Raw genomic sequence first — 16,146 nt, 5'->3', positions numbered from 1 at the left:
TAAGATAATTTCAGATAGTATTGAATACTATCATCTTTTTTTTTTTTTTTTTTGTCTTTTGTCTTTTTAAGGCCGCACCCGCAGCATATGGAGGTTCCTGGGCTAGGGTTCTAATCAGAGCTACAGCTGCCAGCCTATGCCACAGCCACAGCACACCAGACCCGAGACACATCTGCGACCTACACCATAGCTCACGGCGATACCGGATCCTTAACCCACTGAGCGAGGCCGGGGATCAAACCTGCAACCTCATGGTTCCTGGTTGGATTTGTTTCTGCTTCACCACGATGAGAACTCCCAGAATATTATCATCTTTTTAAATATTCACAGTCACCCATGCAAAGGACTTGGGCCTGTATCTCTTTATATATTTATGCATTTAATCACCTAATCACTGTGTTGTTAGATGAATATATTCATTTTCTGCAGGAATTGAATGCAACCACCTCGTTATTAAGTGATTGGTTGGTTCGGTGATAAGGGCAGCATGGTAGGGAAGCCCTTGAATTTGGTCTCAGAGGTAGATTACATCCACATCCAACTAAAGCAGATGCCCTTTGTGATGTGATTTGTAAAGATTCATGCAAGATTGTAAATAACTTTTTTTTTGTTTTTTTCTTTTTTGGCTGCCCAGTGGCATATGGAGTTCCTGGCCAGGGATCAGATCTGAGCAGCAGTTGTGACTTATGCCACAGCTGTGGCAACACCGGATCCTTTAACCCACTGTGCCGGGATGGGAATCAAACCTACGTCCTGGTGTTGCAGAGACACCGCTGATGCCATTGCACCATCGTGGGAACTCCTGCAAGTGACTTTTGAGTGACAAGCTGAGAGCAACCTTATAAGGCATGAATGCAGTGCTCCTCTGCAATTAAACATTTTAAAGCCACATTTTCCTTCACAAAATATTTTGCCTCTTTTTATCAGTGATATAGATTACAGAATAACAAGTAATTAGGACATTCAAGCACTCATTCTAATCCATATCTCTTTAAAATGGAAAGAGGGAGCGGGAAGGAAAAGCTGAAATTGTTTTTTTCTTAAGTAATGAGATGATCCACACGTCTGGTAACGAAGTCGATGAGAGATTTTGATCATCCAGTGATCTGCTTTGGGATCAAATGCTGTTTGAGGGAGACTTACTTTTATAAGAACTGTCTCAAAATATCAAATGAAGAACCCGGGAGGTGAGCTTGGTTTACTGAGCCTCTTCTTTCCCTTGATTTAGGAACAACTACCCTTAATATGCCAAGACATTTTCAGAGGTGTAATGGTGAATGGGTGAGATGCTGCACTTCTCAAAGTCGCTGATTTTGCTTGACATCGGTTTTAATCCACGAGTCAGAGAGTCTTACCAGGTTTTGGTGACCTGGGTCCCTTGGTAGTCTGGTGAAGTTACGGCTCCTTCTTAGAATGATAGTTTTAGTACTTAAAACAAAATGCATGGAATTCAAAGAAAACTCCAAATAAAGAAATACAGCTTTATTCAGAGACCCTTAAGAGATATCTAGAGTATTATCCTCTGTGAAATATTTAAATTGTCTCTCTATTCTTTTTTTTTTTTTTTTAATTGTCTTTTTAGGGCATATGGAGGTTCCCAGGCTCAGGGTCGAATTGGAGCTAAAGCTGCTGGCCTACGCTACAGCCACAGCAATGCCAGATCTAAGCCACGTCTGCGATCTACACCACAGCTCCCGGCAACGCCAGATCCTTAACCCACTGAGCGAGGCCAGGGATCCAACCTGCAATCTCATGGTCCCTAGTTGGATTTGTTTCTACTCTACCGTGACGGAAACCCCAATCTCTCTATTCTTGATGGAAAGAAGTAACTTATGACATGATTGATGTCCTCAATTTCTCAAAAGAAGAAATGGAGCTGGTATCAGTGATACAGAGGCACCGTAAGTCAGTCGTCTTATCTTGTATATTTGAATAAAGCATTTCTGCTGTGGTAACAACATGACCCCTTGGAAAGGAACCTCCTAAGTTTTGCACCCATAGGAGTTCTGTAAAGTAAGGAATTGGACAAGATCAGTGCTCCCTGGGGTTATTGACATTATGTGTTAAAGGTGACCTCAGAAAACAAACAAAAAGTAGGGAACATAAAATCAGTTTATTTTGGAAAGCTGAGATTTGTTTATTAGCCACCATAATAGAACGAAATATCATTTATTCCATATTCTTTTCAGGATGAAAGAAAACACTGGAGGGCTTCAAATCATTGGAAATAATCTGATGGAACATCCTTAGAGGGTTGGCTTGTTATGTCCTATCCATATAATTAAATCCTATGCCGCCATTAAAAAGAATAGAGATGCATGTGCTCTCTTAATGAACCCTGAGGTATGTCATTAAATGGAAAAGGAAGGGTGTTTTTAAGTGCGCTGTGCTTTCTAACGTGTACAAATATGTCCATGCCTAACGCCTGGGATGTTTCTGAAAAGAGGCACTGACTGGTCATTGGTAACAGTGATTATTTCTGGGAAGGCAACTCGGTCTGGAGGGTAATGGAGAGACTGACTTTTCATTGCCTGTCTGTTTGTATTGTTTCAGTGTTTTGCCGTGCGCACCTATCCACAGTTCTAATGAATTAATTACAAAATGAACTTTCAGTTCTAGCAGGTATTGGTATTGAAATGCAGTGAAAGCATGTGAAGGGTATGTACTAATTAAATCTGTCCAATAACATATTTCCCTTACTACTACACTATTCTGTGCCCCAAGGAGAAAATCTCCACAATTAGGCCTTTGCCAAGTAAGTCCGACTGATTCTTAAGTTCCTGGGGCAGAGGGCAAGGCCTATGGTTCAAGGTGTCCCCAGACCCTCCAAGTGTCCTGGGACCTGCTCTCTTCCTTACACCTCCCCCACACTGCTTTTTAGCTGTCTAGATCTCTTGCACTCTTCTCCTTGGTCTGTGAACTCCCCAAGACATGTGTCTCACACAGCCTGGCCTGGAGCAGGCCCACAATAAATGGTGAAAGCATGATTCACTCTTGATCCTCCCAGGAGTGAGGTCTGGGGCTGCAGAAATAAGAAACAGGCCTGAGTCTTCCTGTAGGGGAGCAGGCGGCACAGTCAGACCCATGGCCTGGTGATTCTCAGCTGGACGGGTGGCAGAAGGAAAGGTGGAGGTGAGGAAGGGAACCTGGGAAGAACGAGTCTGCATAGGGCACCAGTCCTTGGCATCCCAGTGTATCCCCAAACCTCTGGTGTGGGGGTGGTTGCTGGTGGAGGAGACAAAGCCAGCAGAACAGTGGGAGCAGGAGGTGGGAGAGAAATCAGAGAGAATTTGGATAACAGCAGTTGTTCAGTGAAATTTCACAGTGCCTTTCAAGAATGAAATTCAATTTATATTTAGAATTTGATTTTAATCCAAAAGGAACACGCAAACTGGTTGATATCTAGACTCTAAGAAATAATTTGTGTGTCAGTTATTGAAAGGATTTGTAATCAAGTGTGGAAAGGATGACTGGTCATGCTCATTCACTTATTCATTCATTCATTTACTCCGTATTTATGGTTGAGCCATTGTGTCCCATGAGGGATACAGAGATGGATTAGATAGGTCCTCCTCCCTAAGCAGCAAATTATCAGAAAATAAGTTTGCATGGTGATTAAGGCTGGTAAGTTGAAGTCAAGTTCCTGGATTCAAATCCTGGCTCCATTACTTGCCACCTGTGTGACCTTGAGCAAGTTGCTTAATCTCTTTGTGCTTCCGATCTCTCATTGTTCATATGGTGAAAGTACCTATACCCTAGGATTAAATAGCAAATGTAAAGTGGTTAAGAAAGTGCCCAGCACATTCAGGATTTCGTAACTGTCAGTTTAAAGCAGTTCCTCGACTCTTTGAACATCTTTGGAGCTCCTGCTAGGCACTGCGGAAGGTACAAGGTGGGATGGTTGGAGGGAGCATGATTCCTGTTCTTAGAGAACTTAGCTTTTAATTGGTATGTTAGTTATCTCCTCCTTTGTAACTAATCACCCAACACTTAGTGGCTTGAAACCATGATAGACCTTAGTTATCTCTCACAGTTTTTTTTGTTGTTGTTGTTTTGTTTTGAAGGGTTGAGAATCCAGGATCCTCTTGGCTGGGTGGTTCTATTCAGGGTCAATCATGATTTTTAGAGACAAAACATTGGCCAGAACTGCAGTCATCTGAAGGCTTGACTGAGGCTGGAGGATGCATTTCTAAGGACTCTCACCCCAGCAAGATTGTTTTTCTTCACGTGGACATCTCCATGGTACTACTTGAGTGTCCTCACAATGCGATGGCTAGCTTTCCCCAGAGCAAGTGGTCCAAGATGCCAAGCCAGAAACTGCAGTGACCTTTATGATGTGGCCTCCGAAGCCAAATACCATCAATTACTTCTGCTATATGCCATCAGTCTCACAGCTCAACTTTGATTCAGTATGAGAGGGGGGCTGTACATCCCTGATTGAATATGAAAGGGGATGAGGCACTCCGTATGGCTTGGGTATCAGGAGGTGGGGACCCTTGGGGAGTATCTTGGAGGCAAGATACCACAGTGGGAGGAAGAGATGGAGCTGTACCATGAGGAGCTTCTTGGGCTGCACCATCTTGGCAAGAAAGGAGAAGGTGAAGCTTGAGCTTAGTCTTGAAAGAAAAGAAGACCTGTGGCCTGGAGTGTCAGGAAAGGGAGTATCCAGAGCGACAGAACACAGAGGGAAGGGCACAGGGGTGAGAATGAGTGCAGTATACCCTGGAAGCTTGAAGTATGTCTATTGTCCTGGTGTAAAGGCTCTGATAAGGGGGCGGGGGGGGGGAACAAGAAGGTAAATGTGATGGCTGTCAGCCCTGACCTGCCTATGTGAGAATGATGTGATGGTAGTTAAGACAAATTGTGACACCTCATACTCACAAATGAAAGACAATTATTTTGCTTTCTTCAAGGAGTTATTCTCTAAAATACTTTAGTGGCAGTTGGGATGCCCTTGCATGCATCTGTCCGTCCAACAGATATTTATTTATTGCATTTGGATTATATGACAAGTAGACTCTTAGTAAGATGACCAGCACAGTTTCTGTTTTGTGTGTGTTTGGGGTGGAGAATGCATACACACACACACACACACACACACACACACACACACACACGATTTAAATTTACCCTGGTTTACTTTTTCCTCATGGTACTAACCACTCTGTGGCATTATGTTGTCTTTTATGTTTATTGCTTGTGTTCATCTGTAGAATATAAACGTGAAGACTGTAAACTCCAGGGACGTTGTCTGTGTTTACATTATTATATCCCCAGTGCTTAGAGTGATGTTTGGCATGTATTTGGGCCTCAATAAATATGCGGTTGAATAAATGCAAGAGTGAAATGAGGTGGTAGAAGTAGGCAGACGATGGTGTGGGAACTTGAGGGGAGAAAATGTCCAGGTCTTCTGAGGTGAAGAAAGGAGGTGGTTAGAGAAAGCTTCACAGAGTATTTGCTCTCTCAGTTGAGCTTGCCCGGTGGCTCTGCTGAGAATGAGTGCTGAAGACAGAGGAGATCTTGGGAGCAAAGGCATGGATGATGCTTGTCTCAGTGTAGTTTGTGAAAGCAAAAGAATAATTGCAAGAGAAGAAGAGTATCTTGCAGTAGTTGCTTTTTAAAATTTTTTATTTAATTTTATTTTTCTTACTTTTCATTTTTGGCCATCCCACAGCATATGGAGCTCCCGGGCCAGGGATCAGTTTTGAGCTGCAGTCGTGATTTAAGCTGAAGCTGTGCCAACGCTAGATTGTTAATGCACTGCGCTGACCCGGGGATCAAATCTTCATCCAGTGCTCCCCAGATGCCACTGATTCTGTTGCGCCACAGTGGGAATTCCAGTAGTTGCCTTTTTAAAAAAAATAATAAACTTATACGCCCTTCACTCATTTCTTCCATCCCTACTCCCCACACCTGGCAAGCACCAATCTGTTCTCTGTGTCCTTGAGCTTAGTTTTTCTTTTTTCGTTTTAGATTCCACATATAAGAGAGATCCTAAGTATTTGCCTTTCTGCCTGACTTATTTCAGTGAGCACAATGCCCTTGAATAATATTCCATTATGTGTGTGTGTGTGTGTGTGTGTGTGTGTGTGTGTGTACCGATCACAGTTCCTTTACCATTTCATCCATGGATGGAGACTTAGGTTGTTTCCATGTCTTGGCTATTGTAAACAATGCTGTGGTGAACATGGGAGTGCATAGATTGTCTCAAGTTTTGTTTTTTGTTTTCTTTGGATGTTCGAATTGCTGGATCATGTGGTAGTTATGGATAACTATCAAGGACCGAACTTCGTTGATGGAAATGTGGATTAGTACAGTTTTTTTGGTAGGGGACTGACACTTTGACCCAGCAAGTCCATGTCTAGGACTCGATAGCAATACTTGCACAGGCGTCCGTGGCTCCCTGGTCAGGCACAGGATTCTTCCTTCCTGTTTTCCATAGTGGCCGCACCAATTTACACTCCTGCCAACAGTGTACAAGGGTTCCTTCTTCTCCACATCCTTGCTAACACTTACTTCTTGTCTTTTTTTTTTTTTTTTTTTTGTCTTTTTGCTGTTTCTTAGGCCGCTCCCACGGCATATGGAGATTCCCAGGCTAGGGGTCTAATTGGAGCCGTAGCCACCGGCCTATGCCAGAGCCACAGCAACGCGGGATCCGAGCCACGTCTGCAACCTACACCACAGCTCACGGCAACACCGGATCCTTAACCCACTGAGCAAGGCCAGGGATCGAACCCGAAACCTCATGGTTCCCAGTCGGATTCGTTAACCACTGTGCCACGACGGGAACTCCTGCTTCTTGTCTTTTTGATTATACAGGTGTGAGGTGATATCTCATTGTGATTTTAATTTGTATTTCCCTGGTGATTAATGATGGTGAGCATTTTTTAACATACCTGTTGACCATCTATATGTCTTCTTTGGGAAAATATCTATTCGGATCTTCTGCCCATTTTCATTGTTATTTATTTTTTATGGCAGCACCTGTGGCATATGGAAGTTTCGGGGCCAGGGATTGAATCCAAGCCATAGCTGCGTCTGGATCCTTTAACCCACTGTGCAGGATCTGGGATTGAACCTGTACCTACGCAGTGACTTAGGCCACTGCAGTTGGATTCTTAATCAGCTGCACTGCAGTGAGAACTCCCTTCTGCCCATTTTTAAATAGGATTGATATTTTTTCTTTAGGGCCACACTTGTGGCATATGGAAGGTCCCAGGCTAGGGGTCAGATTGGAGCTGCAGCTGTCAGCCTATGCCACAGACACAGCAAAGTTGGATCTGAGCCACATCTGTGACCTACGCCACAGCTCATGGCAACACCGGATCCTTAACCCACTGAGCGACGCCAGGGATCAAACCCGCATCCTCATGGATACTAGTTGCGTCTTTAACCCGTTGAGTTGCAGTGGGAATTCCTGGATTGATTTGTTTTGTTTTTGCCATTGAGTTGTTTATATATTTTGAATGTTAGCCCCTTATCAGATATATGATTTGCAGCTTTTTCTCCCACTCAGTATGTTGCCTTTTCATTTTGCTGATGGTTTCCTTTACTGTGCAGAGGCTTTTGAGTATGATGTAGTTCCACTTATTTATTTTTGCTTTTGTAGCTTTTGCTTTGGGACTCATTAAAAAATCATCACCAAGACATGTCCAGGAGCATACCACCTATGTTTTTGTGTTCAAGTCTTTAATCCATTTTGAGTTAATTTTTGTGTATGGTGTAGGATAGTTGAGTTTCATTGTTTTGCATGTGGTTGTCCAGTTTTTCCAGCCCCATTTATTGAAGAGACCATCCTTTCCTCACTGTAAATTCTTGACTCTCTTGTCGTAAACTAATTGACCATATACACATGGCTTTATTTCTGGGCTATTTTCATCTCACCTGTCAGTATATCTGTTCTTATGCCAATACCATACTGTTTTAATTATTATAGCTTTTTTAAAAAGTAAAGTATAGTTTATTTATGTGTAATTGTAATAATAACATTATATTATTGATAGATGATAGATGTTCACAAGTTGATAGACATTCTTGTGCTGTGGGTATAAATTAAACATGAATACCAGAGTTACATATCTTCCCTATTATTGAACTTTTCCCTCAATATTGTATGCATTTATCTTTTGTGTGTGTGTGTGTGTGTCTTTTTAGGGCCATACCTGTGGCATATGGAAGTTCCCAGGCTGGGAGTCAAATCAGAGCTACAGCTGCCCGCCTACACCATAGCCGTGCCAATACCAGATCCAAGCCTCATCTTCAACCTACACCATGGTTCATGGCAATGCCAGATCCTTTAACCCACTGAGTGAGGCCAGGGATTGAACCCACATCCTCCTGGATACTAATCGTGTTCTTAACCCACTGGGCCACAACAGGAACTCTGCATTTATCTTTTAAAATGTCTTTCCTTGCTTCAGTGGCAACACCTTTAGTTTTCCCTGTAGATGGACATGAGATGTGGTTTTTGGCATCTCTGTTGACTTGAAGATGTTTTTACGTCACATTGGTATTAGATAGAGCCACGGTTTAAGCTATTTTACAGTGAAGGAGGTTACAGGTCTGTGATGAGGGTAGGTAGATATTATTTGTACTCTTGGACTCTAGGATCAGCTTGAGATCTTTTTAGGTTATTTTTTCCCAGTCATCTTCTTCATTGCAGAACTGTTGGCATGCCTAAAGATGCTTTCTTGTGGCCTCCTGCTGGTCCCTTGCCTGTGAACTTTAGGAAACAGCTCTGCAGAGAATATTCAAGCCTTTGTAGATTTCCAGGTACTCCTGCATTTATGAAGCTCTCTTCAGTGGCCACCGTGTTCAGGTAATCTGAAAGTATGAATACCTTGGAAAAACATTTCAAAGGAAGGAACGTGGCCCCAAGGATGTTTTTTTCTGGTCCCCATTTTTTCTTAGTAACTCACTTTGATTTTTTTTCTTGTTATTCACTTCTGCTCATCCCTAACAATGTAAATGTTCAGTATCAAAGAATACACCATAAATGTGACAGAGGCAATTAATTTTTGGTTCTACTGAAAAAGTTGAACTCAAATTTGATCTTAAATTGGAATAAAAAGTTCAGTGTAATTGTAACCAGACTCATCTGGTTACCCTGAGTAGTGTGATTAGGGCTATTTTTTTCTTCTTTCTACTTTCATTTTGCCCCCCAGAATCTCAAAAATGAACATGTATTATGATTTTATGGTGGATTTAAAACCAAGACACTCTTTTTGGAAAACTTGCTTTACAACATTTGTACTGTATGTGCTCTCTAGGCATTCTTTTTGTCAAATGGATCCCGATTCCACACTCTTTTGCTTCTTCAGAGCTCACTTTTCAGTGTCAGTAATAATGCATCGAGTGATGGCTTAGAATGGCAAAGGAGGATTCTCATTTATTAACCAAAAGTTGCCTGGAGTCGCAGATGAGGCTCGGATCCTGCATTGCTGTGGCTGTGGTGTAGGCCGTCAGCTGTAGCTCTGATTTGATCCCTAGCCTGGGAACCTCCATATGCTTCAGACGTGGCCCTAGAAAGCAAAAAAAAAAAAAAAAAAAAAAGTTGCCTGGAGAAGGTTAGCAGGTCAAGGCAGAGCCAAGCAAAAGAATCACTAGGTCAGTGGAGGCTGGGGGTGGGGGCACCAACAAAGAGACATTTATTCCCACCCCACACTTCTCAGCTCCTGTCAAGGAGGTCCAGAAATGACCATTTTTTCGGTGACTCTCTGTGGCTGGTCATTGGGCAGTTTTGGCCTGGCATATATGTCTGCCAGTCTTTAGCTGGTGCTTTAGAAATACCATTTCCTGACCGTTCCTTCTGACCTCATGATCACATTCTCTTCGCGCCAAGATCGCAAACACTGAGTGGTTTGTGGGCACACTCTCTGCATGGCCCAGGGTAACCAGATGACTCTGTGACCTGTCAGTTAAAGTCCTACTCTGGACTTAACAGAAAAAAAAAAAAAAAAATAGGGGATTTGAGCAAAGTAAGACAGCCTTGAAAACAGGTCCTACATACTTGACTGGCTCACCAATTTTCAACTCCCACGCTCTGGTTCCTGCAGAAAGCACATGCAGGTGACAAAAATAGATGAAATCAGCCTTCCAGCCAACCTGCCAGCCATAATATATCACTGTGTGTCTTGGGCTAATAGTTATTTGCAAAGCTGTTTCAGTGGATTGATGGTAATGTGCCTTAATGGTACACTGGTAGCTTTTTCTTGAATGAGGATTTCAGAGGCTACTCAGTGAGTCTGATAACTGGATACCTCATCAAGTTATAACCTCAGAAACTTCTTTACCTGGAAGGTGAAGGAAGACATATAAGAAAATTCCCGGATGCAAACCACTTGGCATGAAAACGGGCAAGTAATGGGCTTTCAGTCCAGGTGTGATCAAAGAAACCATCCTTAGAAAACCCTGAAGGGTGCTCTCTGTACCGTTTCTTTCTTTCTTTTTTTTTATTTTCCCACTGTACAGCAAGGGGATCAAGTTATCCTTACATGTATACATTACAATTACATTTTTTTTCCATTCTTTGTTCTGTTGCAACATGAGTATCTAGACAAAGTTCTCAATGCTATTCAGCAGGATCTCCTTGTAAATCTATTCTAAGTTGTGTCTGATAAGCCCAAACTCGCGATCCCTCCCACTCCCTCCTTCTCCTATCAGGCAGCCACAAGTCTGTTTTCCCAAGTCCATGATTTTCTTTTCTGAGAAGATGTTCATTTGTGCTGGATATTAGATTCCAGTTATAAGTGATATCATATGGTATTTGTCTTTCTGGCTCATTTCACTCAGGATGAGATTCTCTAGTTCCATCTATGTTGCTGCAATGGCATTATGTCATTCTTTTTTTATGGCTGAGTAGTATTCCATTGTGTATATATACCATATCTTCCGAACCCAATCATCTGTCAATGGACATTTGGGTTGTTTCCATGTCCTGGCTATTGTGAATAGTGCTGCAATGAACATGCGGGTGCATGTGTCCCTTTTAAGTAGAGTTTTGTCCGGATAGATGCCCAAGAGTGGGATTGCGGGGTCATATGGAAGTTCTATGTATAGATTTCTAAGGTATCTCCAAACTGTTCTCCATAGTGGCTGTACCAGTTTACATTCCCACCAACAGTGCAGGAGGGTTCCCTTTTCTCCACAGCCCCTCCAGCACTTGTTCTTTGTGAATTTATTAATGATGGCCATTCTGACTGGTGTGAGGTGGTATCTCATGGTAGTTTTGATTTGTATTTCTCTTATAATCAGTGATGTTGAGCATTTTTTCATGTGTTTGCTGGCCATCTGTATATCTTCTTTGGAGAAATGTCTATTCAGGTCTTTTGCCCATTTTTTCATTGATTGATTGGCTTTTTTGCTGTTGGGTTGTATAAGTCAGTTGTTTATATATTCTAGAGATTAAGCCCTTGTCGGTTGCATCATTTGAAACTATTTTCTCCCATTCTGTAAGTTGTCTTTTTGTTTTCTTTTGGGTTTCCTTTGCTGTGCTAAAGCTTTTCAGTTTGATGAGGTCCCATGGGTTTATTTTTGCTCTAATTTCTATTGCTTTGGGAGACTGACTCTGTACCGTTTCTGAGTCGCAGTCCGGTTCTTTGCTCATGTACAACATCGCCAAGGACTCCCCACCCTGGGGAGACTGAGTGCTACATCCCTGATTTCCAGAAGTATACTGGACAGGATTGTAGCAATTGCAAACTCTGCAAGAGGGAATTCTTACACTTCAAAAATACAGAACTGGCTGCCTTCACAAAGAAACAGGACACCGTATCCTTGACTACATGGTGGAGAACCTGGAGCTCAATGGATGAGTAGCTGGAGTGCCAAGAATGTCTTAATCTTAATGGTGGCATAGCTGGAGCTTGCCACGACTCCTTCCTTCATCGCGGCTGGCCATTCCCACAAGCAAATCCGAGGCCTGGCCTCCTAACTTGCCCCCTTCCTTCTAGCCTCCCAGTCTCCATTCATTCCTCACGGGCTATAATTACCCTGAGCCCAGGGCGCCCACCACCCCATGAAAGCCACTCCTTCTGGTAGTAATAGGACACTGTGGTTTTTAAACGCACACACACACTCAAACACGCAAGTCTGTAGATAAGTCATTACGTTTTTTTCCAACCGTTGCCTTTAGGAGGGCCTACTGTGTGTGATTCATTGAGGATTCAAAAGGGAAGAAGACATGAATTTTCTCTCAAGGGATTCATAGCCTTAGATGGGCAGATGGGACCCCCATGCAAATAGATTTTACAAAGTTGAACGTGGACATTGCCCCAGAGAAGGCATGAAGTGTTATGAGCGCAACTCTTGAGTCTTTACAACAGGACAGCATAAACAACCAACTTGGATATATTTATGAGCATTCACGGGCACATTAAAAAAAATGTTTCTTTTCCTGAAGCATCTCTAACATATGGCCATTTTCCCCTACATTATTTCTGTTTATTGCACACACTGTGGCGAATTTATCATTGTGCATAAATGTCATTAAATTGTGCTCATTCTCTACTCTTGAGTAAATTTGTTTGCTTTGTAGCTGAAGGGTTTATGAGGAACTGTTCTGCTCTTGTCTGGGAGAAAACGGAAGTGTCTTACTTGTGAGGACTCCTCATCCTCTTTTGTCTACACACCAGCCATGTTTCAGTGCAAGTAGACTGAGCTTCTCTCCAGAACTTATCCCAACTTGGAGAAGTGAACTGGACAATCTGAAAAAACCTCGGAAGCAAGGACCTTCCTCCCCCTTGGACAAGTCTCCAAACAGCCCGCTCCTGCTTCCTTGCCACTCTTTGAGGCTTTGCTGGGGCCCCCCTAATGTTCAAGTGCAATTAGCTCATTTATTGAGTGCCTACCATGTCCAAGGCATTTTACGTCTATTTCCCTCGAATTCTCTTACACTATCAGGTGAAGATACCAAGGCCGAGGAGTCAAGTCATTTGACCAAGATCAAATGGCTAAAATTTGGATGCCAGTCTTCCTGATTCCAGAAATCAATGCTTTTCCCCATTGTGCTGTGCTACTTCTAAATCAAAGATCCCAATAAAAGACAAGATACCCTTCAGCCCAAAGGGAAAACAAAAGCTCCCAAACCCACAGACTTTAAAGATAGTGTTCGTTTACTTAGTTATCTCATATTGATACCCCCCCTTTTTTTTTGTCCTGCCCTTCTTCTTGTATCCCAGGGGTAAGTGAGAGCTGGGAGGGGGCAGCAGAAAAAGGCCGTGTCCATCATAACGACCCCTCTGCAGAAGGGAAGTTTGTTCCACCTTTTTCCTCCACTAGAAACCCTGCGGTGATTGGCTGTTGATGAGATAGTTTTACCTCCTGCCTGAGAGTTCAGCCTATGGGGCATTTCACTGGGGGCCTCTCACCCCTCTCTGTCTTTCCCCCCATGGATTGTCCTGCTTTGCAGGGTCCTGGAGGCTGGGCTGAGTGAGGTAGGCTGTGAGTCCAGTGCCTCTGTCTAAGCTTTTTATGAAGCAGGAGTTTTTCCTGTATGCTTCCTACTGTCCCTTCTGGCGACTTAGACCTGGCCAGGATGTACTCAGGCTAAAGCTTAAAAAGGAACCTTCCCAGCTGGACTCACACTTTTAAAATTCTATGGATGACTCTTTCCTGGGACTCCATATCCATTCTCTGTGGCTCACATAATATAGCTTTGCTCTTTCAGGTCGAAGCTGGATCCTCACAAATGTCACAGGGTGGATAGATGATGAAAACGAGATACTGAGATTGTCAGTGAATTGCAGAGCTGTGAAAAATTGAGATTTCGGGAATGAGTCAGATTATTTCTGGAAAAGACATCTGCAAGGAATGAGGGGGGGGTTGTCGCTCCAAATTTTTCTGGAGGGGGGTTTAGTTTTAAGTTCCTCCAAATCTTAGGATGACTGGCAAGGGTAGGAAATGGAAGATAAGAGTTATTAAAGTAAGACTCTTGCAGGGGGAGCTTCTGGTTCACCCTAAGTTCAGATGTGACTCAGCGATGCGATATGTCTGGCTAAAAGAGCTGATTCACTCCCAGGCTACCTTACTAGAAATATGATATCTTGAATCAGAGCTGTGATTGTTCCCCATACTTGGGGATGCTGGGAAGATGCTCCTGGAGTTTTGGGTTCATTTCTGGAATTTCATTAGGTCAGTTCTGTTTTGTTTAGGAAATTCTAGAATCTTTCTGGGTCACTTTTTTGAGCTCAAAAGCAGAAGTTGTCAGAGGTGAGAGACATCTGAACATATCATGAATATACTTGAAGAGGGCCAGTTGGAATAAGTTTTAACTTAAATTCGTAACTGACCAGATTAAAAAAAGCTAAGAAATATTAATACCTAATCACTATTGGGCATCTGCAGTTTCCGCTTTGAGTGATATTTAACCTTCAAAACCATTTTTCAAAGCTTAAGTTTTCTGAAAATCAACTCAGAAGTAAAATACAGTGGAGTTCCCACTGTGGCATAGCAGTTAAGGATCTGGCATTGTCTCTGGGGCAGTCTGGTGCAGAGGGTTAAGGATCCAGTGTTGCCCCAGCTGTGGTATAGGTCACAGCCGTGGCTCCGATTCGATCCCTGGCCAAGGAACTTCCATATACCACAGGTGTGGCCAAAAAAGAGAATAAAATAAAATAGAATGTTAGTTCATTAAGCATCCAGTTGATCCCTTCTTGGTGGATAGTGCCAGGCAAAAATATTATAAGGAATACAAATAAGAATAACATATTCTTTCCTCCCTCTATTCCCTGAGGTTTTTACTCCTCTGTTACCAATGTGTTTATGTTCTATTTGGGGAAACAAATAATACTGAATAAAAAGTTAAATCACAATTAAGGGCATGACTAAGATCCCTTCCAGCAGAAAACTAAGACCTGATCTGTCTGCAGGCAGCCACTATGCAAGCTCTGTCTGGAATCAGGAAGTAAGCATAAGAGGCTCTGAGCTGGTGAATTAGACATCAAGAGGTCCTGGTGTTAAAAACGAAGTTTACTGAGAACTCCTCATGCCCTGGTTTATGCACTAGCTAGTCTTATGCTACAGCATATCTAACTCCAGTTCTACCATCCTTGCAATGTTAGCAACTCAGAGGCAACAACTGAGATGGGAAGAGAGTCTCTTTATTTGCCACCTTTTGGAAACAACGTAGCCAATAAATAAGGATAGGCAGACACCCTGACAGTAATAGGGCTTGACATTAACAGCTAGGCCATAGATGTGACAGAAAGCTATAAAGATCTCTGCCTGGGGTGGGTTTAAATAGCCCCACTGAGCCCAGTGACCCTGAGGGCTTCATTGCATTAAGGTGCATTATAGTAATTGATGTGTTTCTCCTGAGTCTGATAGCCTGTGTTCATGACCATGACCCTGAGGCCTACAGGAAAGATTCAGTTATGCTCACAGAATGCTGTTTAAGAAGGTATGTGGGTGCATTGTATATTTTTTTCTTAAATCATTTTAGAAGGATATCCTAACGTGTAAAGCAATGGCATTGTCATCGAAGAAGTATTTTTTGAAAATAAAGGAGAAATACAATGAAAAGGTATCAGTGCTTTAAAAGAAAGTTTGAAAACCATTTGACAGAACGAAAGTTTAGTGATAGCTGCTTAGTTTTCCAGAAAGCTTAGTCAGCCACAGAGCTTATTCTCCAAGGGAATTCTCTGGATTGCCAACAATAATAAATGCTGTACAACTGTGCTGTCTAAATGGTAGCCACAGTCATATATGGCTATTTAAACTTAAAATAAATAAAATAAAAATTAAAATAATAAAATAAAAAATTCAGTGCTTTAGTTGCACTAGCCACATATCAGGCACCACCCGTGGCTAATGGCTACTGTATTGGACAGCACAGATATAAGATATTTCTGTCATTACAGAATATTCTTTTGGCCATTACTGCCATAGAATATCAGGGTGGAAATAATCCTTCATGTGGGGATTAAAGCAATCATATAGACACCCTTCAGTAATAGTTTCTCATTAGGCTTTGGTGTCTGAGTATTTGAAGGCTTTGGTGTTTGAGTATTTGAACTAACCTTAGAGCAGAATTCCAGTTAGGTTTGGTTCTGTTAGAATTCGTCAGAAAAATGCTGTATTTGAAATGATTTCATGGACATAATGCTTCTGCATGGTTTTAGAGGCAGCGAGAAAATTTCTTTGAAAATA

At 42.4% G+C, this 16,146-nt stretch overlaps 1 protein-coding gene across 12 annotated transcripts in view; it reads left to right on the top strand.

Annotated features, from left to right (window-relative positions):
- KIAA1549L (KIAA1549 like) overlaps nucleotides 1-16,146 on the top strand; it is a 297,338-nt gene that overhangs the window by 63,633 nt on the left and 217,559 nt on the right. Inside the window, exon 1 of one of the 12 annotated variants that reach the window (XM_085011459.1) lies at nucleotides 643-1,901. The exons of the other annotated variants lie outside the window; for them this stretch is intronic. Within the exon in view, the coding sequence (XP_084867585.1) occupies nucleotides 1,838-1,901 (64 nt within the window). The 5' untranslated portion in view covers nucleotides 643-1,837. Of the gene's footprint in view, nucleotides 1-642; nucleotides 1,902-16,146 lie in introns of those variants that run through there. 12 annotated transcript variants of the gene reach the window in all.

The sequence above is a fragment of the Sus scrofa genome, chromosome 2 (assembly GCF_054392235.1).
Source record: "Sus scrofa isolate SSC_HxYL_T2T_F1_AM1 chromosome 2, Sscrofa_HxYL_maternal_Yorkshire_Landrace_v2.0, whole genome shotgun sequence".
NCBI classification, from domain to species: domain Eukaryota; kingdom Metazoa; phylum Chordata; class Mammalia; order Artiodactyla; family Suidae; genus Sus; species Sus scrofa.
The sequence above is the reverse complement of the archived record's forward strand: the minus strand, read 5'-3'. Positions and strand labels throughout refer to the sequence as shown.